The 17,046-nt window shown below is 44.7% G+C and overlaps 1 protein-coding gene across 4 annotated transcripts in view; it reads right to left on the bottom strand.

Annotated features, from left to right (window-relative positions):
• Nucleotides 1-9,847: 9,847 nt before the first annotated feature.
• Nucleotides 9,848-17,046, bottom strand: part of NARS2 (asparaginyl-tRNA synthetase 2, mitochondrial) — a 55,690-nt gene continuing 48,491 nt past the window's right edge. For all 4 annotated transcript variants that reach the window (XM_087756718.1, XM_087756717.1, XM_087756720.1 and 1 more), the window contains one exon: nt 9,848-10,666. In XM_087756718.1, coding sequence (XP_087612844.1) covers nt 10,522-10,666 — 145 coding nt within the window. In that variant the 3' untranslated portion in view covers nt 9,848-10,521. The remainder of the gene's footprint in view (nt 10,667-17,046) is intronic.

The raw sequence follows: 17,046 nt of genomic DNA, 5'->3' as shown, positions 1-17,046 counted from the left end.
CGGGCTACTTACCCCAGCCAGGGACTAATCCCTTGGAAATGCCCTATGCTGAGGTTCATATAAACCGAAACGTGCTGGGGGGGCGGGGAAAGGCTTTAAAAATCTGCTGTGCTGCTTGGTGCTCCATGCCTGCTTTCCAATTCCAAGCGAATGCTCGGTCTCATGAGATCCAGCTCCACAACAATACGACCTGACTTTATCTTCACGAAACAGTTCCTGCAGCAGAGCTAGATGGAAGCAGCTTTTATTTTTTTTTATATCATCAAGAATTTTCAAGGTTAAAAAAAAAATCATCTCTTTCAAGAACTCGTGTCTGTTCAAGCTTTCCACCCTCCGTAAAAGCGCACAGCGAGCCCCCCAGAACACCGCAATCGAAGCCAAACGACAAGACGGTCCTGTCCTTCGCATGATAGACAGCAGCTCCAGCAGCACTGGCTGCTTTCCATGAGCAGGGGGAACAGCAGCACAGGATGCTTTGATGGGATAACGAGAGAGTTTGAAGCACCTTCACTACAGTGTTCTGGCAAAGACGGGGGCATCAGAGCTCTGACGCCTTAATAGAGACTCAAAAAAGAGCGAAGGGAAGAGATGACTTGCGAGCCAGCAGCATTCAAGGCACACACGCTCCCTGGGACTTGATGGTCTGGTTGCTAGTGGTGGCAATGGAAGAACAATGGATTAAACCTGCTTTGTCTTCTCTCTGTTTGAGATCCTGGCAAAGACCAGCACATCCCATTAAGAATGGGCCCAGGCCAACTGTATGAGGATCAACAAGGCTGAGTGCCGGGTCCTGCACTTGGGGCACAACAACCCCAGGCACCGCTGCAGGCGTGGGGAGGAGCGGCTGGAGAGCTGCCTGGCGGGAAAGGGCCTGGGGGTGTTGGTCGACAGCCGCCTGAACATGAGCCAGCAGTGTGCCCAGGTGGCCAAGAGGGCCAATGGCATCCTGGCCTGTATCAGGAATGGTGTGGCCAGCAGGACCAGGGCTGTGATCGTCCCCCTGTGCTGGGCAGTGGTGAGGCCGCCCCTCGAATGCTGTGCTCAGCGCTGGGCCCCTCACCCCAAGGCGGCCATGGAGGGGCTGGAGCGTGGCCAGAGCAGGGCAGCGAGGCTGGGGCAGGGGCTGGAGCCCAAGGCTGGGGAGGAGCGGCTGGGGGAGCTGGGGGGGCTCAGCCTGGAGAAGAGGAGGCTGAGGGGAGCCCTCATCGCTCTCGGCAACTGCCTGAAAGGAGGCTGGAGCCAGGGGGGGTCGGTCTCTTCTCCCCAGGAACAAGCGATGGGACGAGAGGGAACGGCCTCAAGCTGCGCCAGGGCAGGTTTAGGTTGGATGTTAGGAAAAACTTCTTCACCGAAAGGGCTGTCAGGCCCTGGCCCAGGCTGCCCAGGGAAGTGGTTGAGTCCCCATCCCTGGAGGTATTTAAAAGCTGGGCAGATGTGGTGCTTAGGGCCATGGTTTAGTGGTGGACTTGGCAGTGACAGGCTGACGGTTGGACTCAATGATCTTAAGGGTCTTTTCCAACCTTAACGATTCTGTGATTCTATGAATGGATGCAGAGCGCCGGGCAGCACGAGGAGGGGGCTGGGGTGCGGAACTGGACGGTGTCTGTGGATGCAGCCAGAGGACACCTCCAGTCCTTGCACTTGAAGATAATTAAACGGGTTTTCCTATTCGGGAACCACAGTCCAAGCTGAAGCCCAGTCCTTCTTCCCTCAGTAAACTGGACAGTTAGGAATAATTTTGCCTGGTGCTGAGCTAGGACAGAAGGCTACTCAGTTTTCGGCCCAGACAGAGCTTCTTCATGCCTGGTCCTTTCTTCCAGGATGGATGAGTTCTTCATGCAAACTCTCCTCCCTGGATCCAGATACATTTTTGGCAGCTACATTTACCCCCTTTTTTTTTCCACTTTTGCTGTTTCCACCATGGAAGAGAAGTAAGCTGGGAGTTTTCCTATTTTTTTTCTCACCTTCTCAAAACAGAAAACCATTGTAGCATTGCTCGGTGGAAAGAGCACTGGGCAGTGCTCCAGACACGGACACTATTCTGATTTAAGCATAAAGGCCACTTCATCCTTGTTTTTTCCTGATGAGACCAGAAGCTTTGTATGGAAAGGACTCCCTCTGCGGACACTATTTGGCACAATGGGGCTTTGACCGCAGCTGGGCCCAGAGCAAGCAACCATAAAACAAATGTTAATAAAACAAGCAGGGAGAAATCTTCGCTGGGCTCCCCTGCCTGTTCACCCGACCCTGGTATACTCTCGCATCCTTAGGCATTACTTCAAGACCAGATGGTGCTCTGTGGTAGAGCAAACGAGCAATTATCCTCCTGACACCCCGCAAGGCCTCCCCGCATACAATCGCAAGAAGTTACTTCACCCCAAGCTAAGAGCTGTTGTCTGGCTTTTCAGCATAATTGGATGTAATCAAGTTTAATTTGGTTGGTGCAGTAACTCTGAAGACTTTTGTAACTGGATTACTGTCAGCTCAGCGGTCATGTGCCATTATATTTGCTGGTCAAAACAGAAGCCAGAATAAAAACAGATGCTTTCCCCCTACTCCTCCTTCCAATGACACCCCTTCAGGATATGAGCGTGCACTGTACAGTCAATGTAATGAACTAAAAATTCTATTAGAAGAAGGAAGTCATTGCTGTCATATTACATTTAGGCCTCTCCTAGAAAGTGTAAATTATTTAGAGTACATATCTACATTTGCTTACAATTGTAGACCATGCACGGCTTAGAGCTAAAACTACTGGAGCACAGACCTATGATGTACATGAGCTTTGAGGCATACAAATCTTCTTACCCTTACTGTACAAGTAGGGAAGCTGAGACCACAAGCAGGAGTGAATGGCTGATGAGGAAGGAGTCCCTCAGGTCCCGTTTTCTGCTGTACATCACCAGCTGAGAATAAGGAATATACAAAATGCTGTGTTTATAGCAGACTTAGAGCTCTACTACAGGTAATCTATAGGTGAGAGTGGCAGCTGATAAATGTAAAAAAGCCAGCAGAATAAAGACCTTATTTTCAGGACCCCCCAACTCTTACCAGTATGAAGTCACGGAAGCAGCATGCGAAACCCCGTTCCCATCATACTTTAGGTCAAATTTTGGAAATTCAAGAGCCCGTGGTCTCTTCCCGAAATGCTGAGAGTTAAGACACACTGACAGATTCTGAGGCCAGGCAAATGGAGACTGAAATACAGCATTTTTTTAACAGTGAAAATAACGACTGGAGTAATGCATGGAGGTGATATGCTCTTGTGCTTTCAAAGCATTTTAGGCCATTTAGAGGCATAGGAAGCGTATTATATTCCTGGTTGAAATGTTGATTGCATTTTAGGCAAGACACCTCCTGAAAGTCAGTTCAATTTTGAATTGCAGATCAACCGTAAAAAGACCAAAGTGTGAAGAGACTTCCCTAAGACCAGCAGCAAAGGATGCTCTCCAGCCCCCAGTCCCAAACGCTACAGAGCAGCCACCCTCACAGCTGAACGCTGTTAAGCCGTAGGTGCAGGCATATGCATCTCTGGTTTTGGCCAGATGGCTATTTTCAGTTTCTAATGATCTGAGAAATGAACACTTCATAATGTTCTATCTCAGAGGGTTTAGCACAAACTTTCTTCCTTCTTTCCATACCAGCACTGTTGCAGATGGCACCAAACCTCAATCAGGGACTGGAGTAACATGGTGCTAAAAACACCGTGTTTTAGCACGTACTCCAGGGAGATGGCAAGGTAACCCTGCCCGGCAAGTCATCCATCAAATTTGTTAGCAAATAGGCTCATGAAATTTCTTAAATACTTGAACCCTATACTTCCTAAATCACCACGAACGCTAATAATTTATTAATTCCATTAATAATAATGGAATTTGAAAGACTCTTTGAAGGCACTGTATAAACCAGGCCCTCAGATTTGATTTGCATGGTTATTCGGGTTTTGCGGGTGGCAAAGTTCAGACGTGTAGGGTGATATGAAAAAGCACCACCCATGCATGTTTACAGAGAGGCACCTAAAGCACACCCTTCCCAGCACTTCAGCTGCTGTGCAGAGCTCCTTCTCGGCGGCCGTGATGCTGTGTACACGCTGTTGGGCAAGCCTGAATGTACATGGTGATTTATTTATACTAAACAACTGCAGAGGTCATTTCAAGTGCTTCACGGAGATGCCATCGCGTGACTCCGACCTGCCAGAACAAGGCCTCATCGGTTACAGCAATGCCAGAATCTCTGCAGTAGGTAAATGCTTGCAGCTGGATCTCTTGGAGCTGCAAACTGGGTACTGGCTGACCACTGATTTTCCGTAACTTCGTGCAGAAATGGGAGAAACTTATTCTGGACCCTGGCAGGAGAGCCTGCAAATCTAACCCTGATCCTAACTCTTGCTTCCCTCCATAGCCTCTGGCAAGTCACTTCATCCGTCACTGACTTTTCTGCACTCACCTGGAGCATCACAGCTGTGTGAACAGCCCTGGCAGCACCGACACAGAGAGGTCAGTAAGCCTTGAAGTTGTCTAGGGTGGGTGTCTAGCTGTCTCCTGCTTGGACGGGCAGCCCGTGGCCATGCATTCATCAACAGAACAGCAGCAAAGCTGAGGGACAAGCAGAAAATGGGAGACCCGTGTCTCAGAAAAATATGGATCACAAGCCCACTTCACACAGCTTAATCATAGTACTGCACTATGGGATCATATAAGAGCCCAGGATCTTCAAAGGGCCACAAAGATAGCACTGAATTAATGCTCAAAAAACACTTTGGAGGTAAAGACACCATAGAAGTATTATTACAAAACCATTGTGTCTATGAAATAGAATTATTTTCCTCTGTGGCTGGAAATCCCTCTTTTGGAAGTCATGGCAGATAGTACAGAATAGTCCAATACAGAAACGGTATGTGTTTACATGATTTATCAAGGCCACCTCCCAGACCACACTATGATTTTTTTTTCTGAGCAGTTTGCATATTTTTTTGCCAGCGACCCGTATGATCAGTGACTTCTGAAAATTTAGACCTCCACTTTTACAGCACATACAGGTACCAGTACATTAACCTGCTGAAGCCAGTAAGATATACAGCTATTGGTGAAGGGCAAAAAGCAAGATCAAGCTTTGCAAAGAAAATTAAAAATGTATTCTGTTGGCTGCCTCAAATTATTCAGAAAAAATCAATTGTAAGAGTAATAAAAATAAACAGCAGGATTGCTATCTCTGAAAGGCCTCGGGACATACAGGGATAGATAAAAATCACTGAAGCACTGTTGAGGATCTTAGAAATGCCAAAAATGTGTTTGAAACCAGATCAGCTGCAAACATGCTGCCTGGCTTCTGGTGGGGCAGCGCACCCGAAGGCAAAGGGAGGGAAGCCTCGTGGGGAGGCACCGAGCAAGGATTCACTTGATTTGGGTCAGTTCCACGGTTCTGCCACACATCTTCCTTAACCTTGGGCAAGCAGCTTAATTGCTCCGTGCCTCAATTTCCCGCAGTAAAATAGTGTCAGCAATAAGAGCAACAAGGATTCTGAAGTCATTTCATCCACGTTTCACCCATAATCAAGCCTACAATTTCTGATAGAGCTAGTATATATCTTTTAAATGGCCACAGTCTTGCCCCTCTCCTGCCCTTTATGTGAAAGCTCTCCCTTTGCAGCATCTTTGCTGAACAACTTGTGCAGCAGACACTGAGACACAGCTGTAGGACAGATAAAAATACATTTCACAGCAGCCATAAAACAACGGGAGCCATAATTTCTTTGAACTCTGGGTCAAACTTGTTGTTAGCCAAGTCTGTAAGAACTCATATAGTAAATTACATACGTCTCTTTACCAGCAGGATCATAAAATAAAACTTTACAATCCTTCTGAAGGTCACGGCTCTGCAACAAACAGTAAGACAAAACAATAAATTCACTCCCGAGACCACCATTTTTGTGGCTTCGGCAGCTTTGGTCGGATCTAAGGAAATCAGAACTTTGACAATCTTTATACAAAGTCTTTCTTATTTGTCCTTTGGACCCATCTCCCAGGTCTCCCTAAGCGTAAGGCAGAGGCTAAAACAACAGTAATGACGACTTTATTGGTTTCAGCAGCAGCAAAGCCACATTTATCTCTATACACAGATTTAATGGAAACAATGACCGAAGTGTTTCTTGGCAAATTAGTCCCCTTCTCCCCCCGAAGAAAAACACATCTATAAGCTATTTCCAAAACAATCAATATTAGTCCAGCAAGCAAAACTGTACGTTACATTTCCCATCACAGTCTTGGCATTCCCTCAAACAAGTGATGCTTTATAAATTACAACTACTACCAAATAAACCGGAGAGAGGACTGCTGAGCTGGGCACCTCGCTGCTTTTTCCCCAGGTCTGGGGGCCTGAATGCAGGTAATCCAGCTAAAATCCCTGCACTGGTCTGTTGGCTTTTAAACATTCGGTCCAGCGATGTATCTCTTCATCTGTGCTCGTACGGAAGCTAGTACAACGGTCCAACATCTAGACACTGCCGTGGTACCACAACATAAATCATACGGGGGAGAACAGCAATCTCTACTACTAGCTTCAAAGCATACATTTGCTCTCCTGTGGATTTAAAACCGAAAAGACTGAGACACGGTGTTAGTTCCGCAGGTATTATTTTTTAAATTAAAAATAAAGTACTTTGGGATACTTTGATCCCGCACATAAAAATCTTAAGTGAAGGGATTATCTGATATTCTTGAAGTGAAAACAAAGGTTTTCCTCTAAACACTCTTCTGAGAGACTGGCATTTGGTTATGCAAAGTTTATGGCATCGCTCTTTTATTCCCAGCGGCGTTGCTCTCCCATCACTCTGTCCTAATGTTGCAAAGCCACAGACGCAGTAATCAATAACGCTGATTCTTTCCTCTGAAGCTCAAAGCGAGGACAAACCTGAAAAGAGGCAGTGCTAGCTGCCGAGGAACTGAAACTTCAAGAAATACTTACCGAAAGGATGCTAGCAGAGGCCGTGCTGGTCACCTGGGCTTGAGCTGACGGCTTACTGCACTGAAAACACCCCAATGTAAGCTACTGCACTGCGTGTTCAGGCTAAGAGATGATTCCTGTGTGCAGAGAATAACAGCTTTTTATTTGAAGAAGTGTCAGAGGTTTTATCTGGCTTCAGCCATTGCCAGAGCGCAGACTCTAAGCAAAGACGTAGCAAGGAAAACCGCTTAAATCTAAGAAATTCTCGGTGCGTTTCCCTGCCTGTCCAAGAGGAACGACCTCCCCTGTCCTCCAGATTAACTTCCGTTTCATTCTGGGAGAGGAGATTCGAAGGAAATACATGACATTCCATGTGGAAATCCCAGGGAAAACACGTCGCATTCCTTGGCAATACCAGCCGATGTTATATATACATAGCATAAGGCGAACAATGCCAGCCTGGAGGGAAAGAGCGGCTCCCACCCTTGCTGGGTACCCATAAATCAAGCTTCTCCCAAGAACGCCAATCTCGGTATTAACCCTAAGCAGTATCATCACGCACACGGGCCTCAGCCCCTACCTTCCCCTCTCTCCCACCACTAGGAAAAACAATACATGTTGAAGGCTGTTTCCAAGACCGGACAACCCTTTCTTCTCCCTTCTGAGCCTCAAATGTTCACCTCGTTAGTTCTGTTGGGAACAGCCCTGCTTTCCTCCTGCTTATTCTGCCAGATTATAGGAGATAGTTTTTTGAATGAGCTTTTAGACCCAAGGGCAATGCCCCCTTAGCTCGACCCTGCCCATCGGATGGCCAACTCACCGAGTACCTTTGAATAAAACAGAAATACACGTAGAAGACTGGGGAGGCTGCTCCTCTTGGACGCGTAGTCAGAAACACTCCAAGAATCATTCATGGTGCAACCTTGCTACATCTTCCTTAAAAATCTGCCTTTCTGCAATGGCTACAACCAGAAAAAACAACAAAAAAACCAACCCCAACCCCCAAAAAACCCACCCCTAAAACCCAAAACTTTTGACATTCCTTTGTATACCTACCTACAAATCAAAGGTTCAACCTTTTCCTTCTGTCCTGCAAAAATCTCTTATCAAGGCAAAGAATGAAGGGTGGATCACACCAGTCCTTGGTTCTTGCAAGCTGTCACCTCGTATAAGGCCCTGACAACCACTCTGCAAGCCTGTTTGAAACGGGTCTGCTATCCTTCCCTGTAACTTGTGACTCATGCCACATCATCCTTCGACTTCTTGGCACCTTTCATTGTCTTCTTCTCTACACCTTGTTTTTCACCTGTCGCTGTTTAGCCCCACCCTCCCCATCAGATCTGGCATCTCATGGGGGGATCAACAACCTCCCGGTGAGAACAGCCTGCTGATGCCAAAACCAACAGAGCCAGCCCCGAGCTGCTGCGGGGATGAGAGCAGAGTGGACGGGAGATGGTTTTGCCATCCACCCACTGTTTTCCGCAGATGGGCTTCCAGTTCAAGCACTCTCATTTACAGCAACTCTGACAGAACCAGTGACTAAGGATCTCAGTAAGGACACCTGCTGATGGCAACTTAATGAGGAACGTGGTATGGATGGGGCTGTTTGGCAGCTGTACTTTCCACATCTTCCTGCTGAGAGAAGTCATTCCAGAACACGAAGGCCAGCAATAACATTTAAGACAACGCATTGAAAGGAGAGATGGTCCAAATGCAAGACGATACTCGGGTGTTTGATATAGGAACTTCTCAGTGGTTTCAAAAGGAAGGCAGGTGCTTGAACCGTTTCGTGGAACCAGACTTACCAACTCAGGCTGTACTGGGAAACGCAAACCAGCAAACACACAGTTAACACCTGCCTCATCAAGCGGATGAAGGAGATCTGAAAAATATCTTGATATGTAGGGGACGTCTCAGTGCATGCAACAAACATCCCGAAACAATGACCTCGTGGTGATGTTGTTTGCATGATCACAACACGTAAAAGCCCCATCCGTGGACCAAACTGAAACATGGCAGGTGCCACATGACATAAAGATGTATTTTTAGATACTGCAGGTGCAGTATTATACAGCTCTACCAGAGAGAACTGTGACTGCAATATTACCAGCGCAATGCTATTTGATTACTATTTTTCAATCCCTTTCATCTACTTGGAAAAGAAGTCTTCAGGGCTGTTCTGCAGCCACTTCACGTTGTGTATGGCAATTTACACGAGGTTCATTAGCAATAAGGCTGTTACCTTGATTTTTCTCTTTATATATAGTTTATACTGCAGCCGTGTCGGGCTCCAGAGTAGTATGCACTATGCAAATGCCCATTTGCTGGACTGTGATAGTTTGGAAGGGAAGGAGGATGCTGGAAACCCTCAGCTCGAGTCCCAAATAAACCACTGGTTTCCAGTTGCCTTGGGCAAGTCACTTGATCTTCCCATAATCCTGTCTTCAAAACAGAAATGAGTATTTCTTTACCTGGCAGGGAAGCTGAGAGCATAAACCCATTAAAGACTGCAAGGAGTTCAGATCTTATAGTGATAAGCAATTACTTAATACATATGCAATGCTTGGGAGCATATGTTGGTTGTTTCAAAATACAGAGAAAACTGCTTGGTCCGATGAGCACATGAGATATTTCCTCAGTAACAACAGCAAAAAAGCAAAACAACAACAAAACCCACCAATAAACTGCATGGTGGCTCTGGAGAGATGAATGAACTCTCATCTAACCGAACATTTCTTTCTGCTATGAACACGTGCTCTCCTGGAAACAGAAAACAGATATCTCATGCAGAAGTTGTGCAACTAATTTGGGTCTACAGAAAAGGAAACGTTTACCAAAGACACTGAAGGAAACACTATGATGCGGAGCGCTACAGTTTTATAACAGAAGAAGAAACCATACAGAGTTACAAAACAACCTAGTGTGCATCTTTATTGATGATTCACAAAATCAAACATCATTCACCTAATTCGCTCCAGCAGTTCAAATAGGACATTTTTCCTTGCTAGGTCTGGACAATTTTTCCAAGGTAAACAATATTTGCTTTTAACTTGGGGTGGGGAGAACCATGCTTTACAGTAGCCATTTTGTAAGAGCAAGTGCATCACAGCCCTGACAATACTACACAATTTTATAACACTCAATCTTCAAAGCACCGTGCAGGCATTTAATTAAAGTCTATTAAAGCCTCACAGCAGTCCTAGCTCCCAGTCCATTATAGGTCAACACCTCCTAATGAATATTTCACATAAAATCCCACTACTTCCCAACACCACTTATTCCATACTTCCATGGCTTGTACTAGTCTCATGAGAACCTTAACCCTTTAGTTAAGTGGGATTTATTAATACTCCTGAAGTGCACTGAAGACATGAACTGCTATCAAATTAACTGCAAGTGCGCTTCCATAATCTCACCAGAACATATATTATTTTCAATAAGCCAGTATTGAATTTACCAAGAGTTTCACTGATATAAAAATTATCTTGATTTCCTACTTAACCACACTTAGTCATATCCTAATATGTTATATACACATAGTCACGCCAGCAGTTTGCTCCATGTGAGTCAACTGCTGAGCTACAGGAGACAGGAGTGAGAAAACCTGGGGAAAGGAATAACGTCTTTGATATTGTCAACTCCCAGGATGCACTGCAGGTAGCGTTCAAACCCCATTCCGAAGCCTCCATGAGGAACTGAGCCGAATTTTCGGAGGTCTAGATACCTGTAATTTAAACAGACAGTTACATTTGCAGCACGGTTACGCTGATGTAATTACAGAGAGCTTTTTATCTAAGGTTTTGCTTTCCATCTCAATTACTTCCCTTTGACCCTAACCACTGTGGATTTCTGCCAACAGAGCCGGTGTTGGTCAGGGGTGTGAAGAGGTGCGGCTCCCTGACAGGCAGAATTGTATTAACAGAAACCCCAAGTGCAAATGCATTTAAACCACCACAGCTATGCTTTGCCAATAAGCCAGAGCCTGTTTTGTTTAGGAGCAAGAACCCATCTGGGTACAAAGAACAGCTTTAACATCATTGCTCTGCTCGTATGGAAAGCATCTTTGTAAGTTTTAGTATTTAAAATATTCAGAGCAGGGGCACAAACCCAGGTTCCTAAAGAAGCACAAAACATTCCCACTGTTGGAGATGGATTGCCTGCTTGGGTTTGTTTAGCCCTTGCCACGCTGGTGCTGAAATCGGCCCTGCAATAAGTTCCTTCATTTTCTGTCTTCTTTTCAATAGTCTAAGTCATTTCATTTCCAGTAATTTCTTCAGAAGCCTAAATAGGTGTTGACATCTCCTGAATATTCCTTCTGATTTTTTTTTCTTTTAAGGTAATTATGACGACTTTTTGTTACTTTTCCCCCAATCACTCTTACAGACGGATTCATTTATTTCCACAGGAAGTCAGCAAAAAATCTTGGATGTATTTTCTCCAAAAATGAGATCTGGAACAAGACATTTCATTTTGGAGAACAGCACCTGTTGTACACAGAAAACTCAGGAAACGTTTGGAAGTAGATATTCCAAATATATGGGTGTCAACAAGATTATGATGGTTCTTCTTTAGAGTTCCGTTTCCCAGCTGGACTGTAGCTGATGTGATACATAGGAACTATATTTGCAGCTATAAATTGTCACCAACAGTTTTATTTTAATAGGAGTGAAAAACATCTCAGTGGTTCTACTGATTTATGGGGCCACTTTTGAGCTTGCTGAGGCCAAGAAGTTATTCTTCTTTATATGAACGCACTAGTAAGGGATTGAGTGACTCCAGATGTATTACATGCTTCTAATCTTTGTGTATGAATATTTTATCATCCCAGTGAAAAAAAAAAAAAAGTACACTTAAATATAAGTGCATATATATGTTTTACTACTCAGGCAGTGGAGTAGAGCGGGAAAAACACTGTGAAAAAAAATGAAGATTGGATTGATCGTAATAAATGGCTTCCCAAATTTTAACTACCGTTAAGGAACTGCAAGGAAAAAGTACATTTGTGTGTACATATATTTATATATATTAATATGTAAAATATACATTATATATAGTTGTGTACTTGCTTAAATATATACATATTTAAGTGTACTTGCTTGGACTTCAGAATTTGTTGGCTTGAAGACTACATTTTAAGAGAGTGAAGCCAAAGTAATGCCATTGATCACCTCTATTTGCAAAATAAAAATACTCTCCAACAAATTCTACAGCTGCAAGAGATCACCCTGGCAGACTCAGTTTACCCATATGCCTTTTATACCATTAAATATTTTTCCTTGCAGTTCATTAACAGTAGTTAAAATTTGGGAAGCCATTTATTACACTCATTCCAGTCTTCAGGTTTTTCCCCTGGTGTTTTTTCCCCTTCCCTTCCACTGCCAAAGTAGTAAAACCAGAAGCAGAACTTCATAGAATCATAGAACTTCTTACCTCTTCCTACTAGCGCTGACAGATAAAGCGCAGTTAGGCCTATGCTGCAAGCTGAACAGCAGGCTCAAGAGCGGGACATATGTTTTCTGATCCCTGGGACCCACGTGCTTTCTATCTGCGCTGCTGGGCGTTAGCTTGGCTTGCTAAGGCTCAGTTGTATCCACCCCACACCTTGTGGCGAAGATTATGCTTAAGATACGAACACGTAGACTGTGCAACAGTAAGGTGGCCTTCATCTCTATCCACTTCATACAGACTGCACTACGAAGAACCTGAATTTCCACTAACACACTGGGAGCTACCCTTGGGGAGCTCCACTGAGCAGCTTTTCAAGGGTTTGCAAGGAAGATGACGGGCAGATCTGATGCTGAGGGTGGTGACTTGTGAAACAGGAAAGATCTCGTAAATGTGAGGGATATGGGTGCTGGCTGTGGCAGATCATCTGTACCAGCTCAGTAGTTCTGAGCAGAACTGGCAAACCAGCTGGTGACAACTCTAGCTGCAACTAGTAATATAAATAATAGCACAAGCATTTCTGATGACATCTATAAACATATCTCAGCCTGTGCAGACAGTCGAGACTAAGCCCAGCATCTTTTCTCCCCTTTTGCTGGCAACAGAGTTTATAAAGTCATTTTAAGGAGATGAAATAACTCAGCTTCTTCCAGATGAACAATAATAATAAATTCTACCCTTGCTTATCCAGGGCTTTCATCTGTAGATCTCAAAGCACTCTGAGAAGCCATTTTGGCAAAAGGAGCGAAACAAAACCCATTAAAGTTAATGGAAAAAGTCAATTGAATTAAACATGCTGAGGATCAAGCCTGTGAATCCTTTCTGATGACTGTGCTTAGAAGAAGCAAAGGAATTGAGAAATTTTCCATTCTTCCCAGATGAAAGAAAAAGTAACTGCCTGCAGATGAAAAGAAAATTCCCTTTAGGCTGGAAAACGCTCCCTGAGGTTTTTCTTCACTCAATAGTCTCCAGACATTGGATGTTCTCACCTCAAAAACAGTCATGAACCAGTCTAGCTATTTCTCCTAGTAGCTCATACTTAAGAGGAGAGCTGAGCCCTCCGTTGGCAATTGGGGGACTGTGCAACATTATTCTACGGGGGAAATAAGTTTCTGCGACCCCAGCTAGCCCCAGAGTTTATCTTCTGGACCTGGAGGACTGGTAGTTCTTCAGAGATTTGAATCTTACTGAAGTATGTACTGCAACAACGTCCGCCGGCAATGAATTCCAGGAGCTTGTTATGTGCCAAGTTAGAAGAGCATTTCCTTTCATCCTTTTAAAAATCTATACCCTTTTATCATCATCACGAGCTCCTGTGTTGCACAGCAAGGCACTATGAAGATCAGTGCTCTCTTAGTGACCATTCATAAGCAGAATGTATTCTTTTCGGTCTCCTTTCAAAACAAATATAATCTTGATCTTTTATGTAACTCTCTTGTTATACTGAAGCCTCTGCAGCCAGTTTGAAAAAAGTAAGGCTGAAAGAACAAAGATATTGCTGTCCATGAAGGTGAATATTCTACTGGAAAAAAAAGGAAAAAAATGAGGGTAATGAAAAACTACTAGTGAATGTCATTTGAAAGACCGTTTTGTTGAATGCTTCAGGAAATAAACATGCAAAGCATCGCCAGGTTCTGACGCTGTCAAAACACTGTCTTTGGTTTCAGACAGTTCTGCTCTGCTACAACTTTTTGGGAATCCACAAAGACAGCATTCAGGGAGTTCAATCTAAAACACTCCCATTGACATGTGTGGGGCTTGGGCACGTTTTGGCTGGTTTTAGCACTGACTTTCTGCCTGCCTCCGTATGGCCCAGCACAGCACTCTGGTTTCTCCCCAAAGCAGAAGTAACAGGACCAGGCACCTGCCAAGGAGAGCGATGGGCTACCTTTTTTCGCTGGGCTCTGAAGGAGGTTAAAGGACGGTATGAATGCTGCCACTGGCTATGGATTGCAAGCGTCTCACCAGTGCTGCTGTTCTGTAAGTCCAACTCCTCCTTCCTACCTTGCCACACAAGCACCCAACAGAACGCTCCGGCATTCAACCTTCAAAGAAAATTAGAAGTGAAAGAGCCCAGCACAGCTCAATCTTCTCTATCTAGAGCAGGAGCAAGGCCAAGACAACAGTGATATCCATTCCACGACAGCAGATAACACCTGCTTTGCCACTGTGTACCTTCACCAGCATGACACCAGAAGATCAGAAAGGTACCTGAACTGTAAAGCGTTCAGTATGAGGCCATCTTCTCCGTTGATGCACATGATGATAATCAGAGTGAGGAAATGGGTGCCTTACATGTAGCAAGACTGAAATGCTGCTCAAGCGGATGGTAGTGGGGACACATTGTTCATCACAAAGTACCTGCTTTGTTATTGCTCCTGCTAAGCTCGCACCTGGAGGCCGCAAACAGGATCAGGACCCCCATTGACAAGGCAATACACTCAGTACTCCCTGGCCACAGAGAAAGCAAGTGACTTCCCAGAGTAAACTCTGATCGCCGGACTTTCCCACCTCACTTCCACAGACCTCTCCAAGTCTAGCCAAGATCAGCATCTACAGCACTGAGCTCTTTTATATCTACTGTTCAAAGGAAGGAGTGTGAAAATAAGATAAAACAACTCTGCAAAATCAAGTCAAATACTTTTGCAACTCATATTCTTTATGGAAAGAAACCTGCATGACAGGAAAGATGTAGTGAACTGAAGAAGATTCAGAGGACTTTGACCATGTCCCTTTATCTACTCTTTTTCAAAAGCTTTCTAAAAAGTAGGAATGGGCAGAAGCACGACAGTATTTCAGATCATCAGTTGCCTCTTTGCCCAATGATTCTCCCACAGACAAGGCACTCCTGAAGCACAATATCCTCATGCTTAGTGGGAGAAGAAAACAGGCAGAAACAGAGGTGCTGGAGTGCATCTAAAGAAGGGCAACGAGGCTGGGGAAGGGTCTAGAGAACAACTCATACGAGGAGTGGCTGAGGGAGCTGGGGGTGCTCAGCCTGGAGAAGAGGAGGCTGAGGGGAGCCCTCATTGCTCTTTACAACTACCTGAAAGGAGGCTGGAGCCGGGGGGGGGTTGGTCTCTTCTCCCAAATAACAAGCGATAGGACAAGAGGAAATGGCCTCAGATTGCACCAGGGGAGGTTTAGGTTGGATATTAGGAAAAATTTCTTCCCCGAAAGGGTTGTCAGGCACTGGCACAGGCTGCCCAGGCCAGGGGTTGAGTCCCCATCCCTGGAGGGATTTAAAAGCCAGGCAGACGTGGTGCTTAGGGACATGGTTTAGTGGTGGGCTTGGCAGTGCTGGGTTAATGGTTGGACTTGATGATCTTGAAGGTCTTTTCCAACCTAAATGATTCTATGATTCTATATGGCAATATATAAGGGATTTCAAAAGGGACCAACATCTCATACAGCTGCCCATTCTAAAGTCAGCAAATATTATATTTAACAAGGAATGACTCAACTGTTCTTCAAGGAGTTTGTGAGCCAGCTTTGGAGACTAAATTCAATCACTAAATTGGAGGAGATAAATTTCAGTCTCTCCTCCCACCTCCACTGAAAAGATGGATACTGGCAAACCACCTCCCTGTTTTCTGGCAGATTCTGGACTGTAGTCCAGAAGAATCCAGGATTACTCCTATCCTGCAGCTTCCTAGGACACCAGACCGTGCTATGGCAGGGGGCAACAACAGTTTTACTCTTTTCTGGGAAGTTACATCATCTGTGATGGAGTGGAGGGAATAGAAGAAAGAGTTTCCAAAATGAGATCACAGGACGAAAGAATTTCCAGAATGTGATTGTTACATATGACAGGAAAATGCAAATGGCTGACGGGCAATGTCTTAATTTTCTCTTTTGAGGGAAGGATGAGGCAGGGCTGAGCTATGTTAGTAGTGCTGGAAGGCTCTGCACTGAACACCAGACTTCCTCAGGCTATATCTCAGCATCTAAGCACACAACTGATCACCCTTGGTCAGGATAATCCTTCCCTCAGATGAAGTGATATGGTGTATTCTGGCCCATAAACGCAAACAATAAAGGAAGACACTTCATTCACCCTGTTTGCAAATCGATGATGTAAAGGTCTGCCATGCGCTGAGCTGTTCCTAAGTGATTTCATATTGTGGGAAGAGGAGAGTGAAGAATCCTACACTTACTCTGCTTTTTTTCAAGGCAGCCTCCCTAATGATCATTCCAAATACTGCAGAGTATTTGACTATACTCTTCTAAATTTAAAACTCTCCACACTGTCACCTCTCAGTAGCTGTGACACAGTACGTACCAAGAAACACTTGTCAAGAGGAACTCTAAGATCCTTCTGTCGTTTTAATAGGCTAAATCGTTAATTCGAAGGTTGTTCTGTCTCCTTAGCAGGACAGTTTTAATTGCTTCAACCGCTTTGTTAGGGAAGATTTTTCGACCCAATTGCCCTGTCAATTGAAAAGGGAGTTATTCATAGAGCTGTTAAAGGTCACAAATTGCTTGTGGTGCTGTAACCTGTTTATCTCATGCGATGGCGGTCAGATTCTATTCAACATGAAACACAGCTTAATGATTTAATATCAAAAATCATTGATGGGTTGTAAATTAATCCACTTCATGCAGTCCTGAAAGGAATGACCTGTGCTGTGAGTGGACAAATTGGGAAGATAAACTAAG

Source organism: Nipponia nippon, unplaced genomic scaffold (assembly GCF_047370975.1).
Source record: "Nipponia nippon isolate SJK-2023a ecotype South Korea unplaced genomic scaffold, ASM4737097v1 scaffold_2, whole genome shotgun sequence".
Lineage (NCBI taxonomy): Eukaryota > Metazoa > Chordata > Aves > Pelecaniformes > Threskiornithidae > Nipponia > Nipponia nippon.
This window is presented reverse-complemented; position numbering and strand designations above follow the sequence as displayed.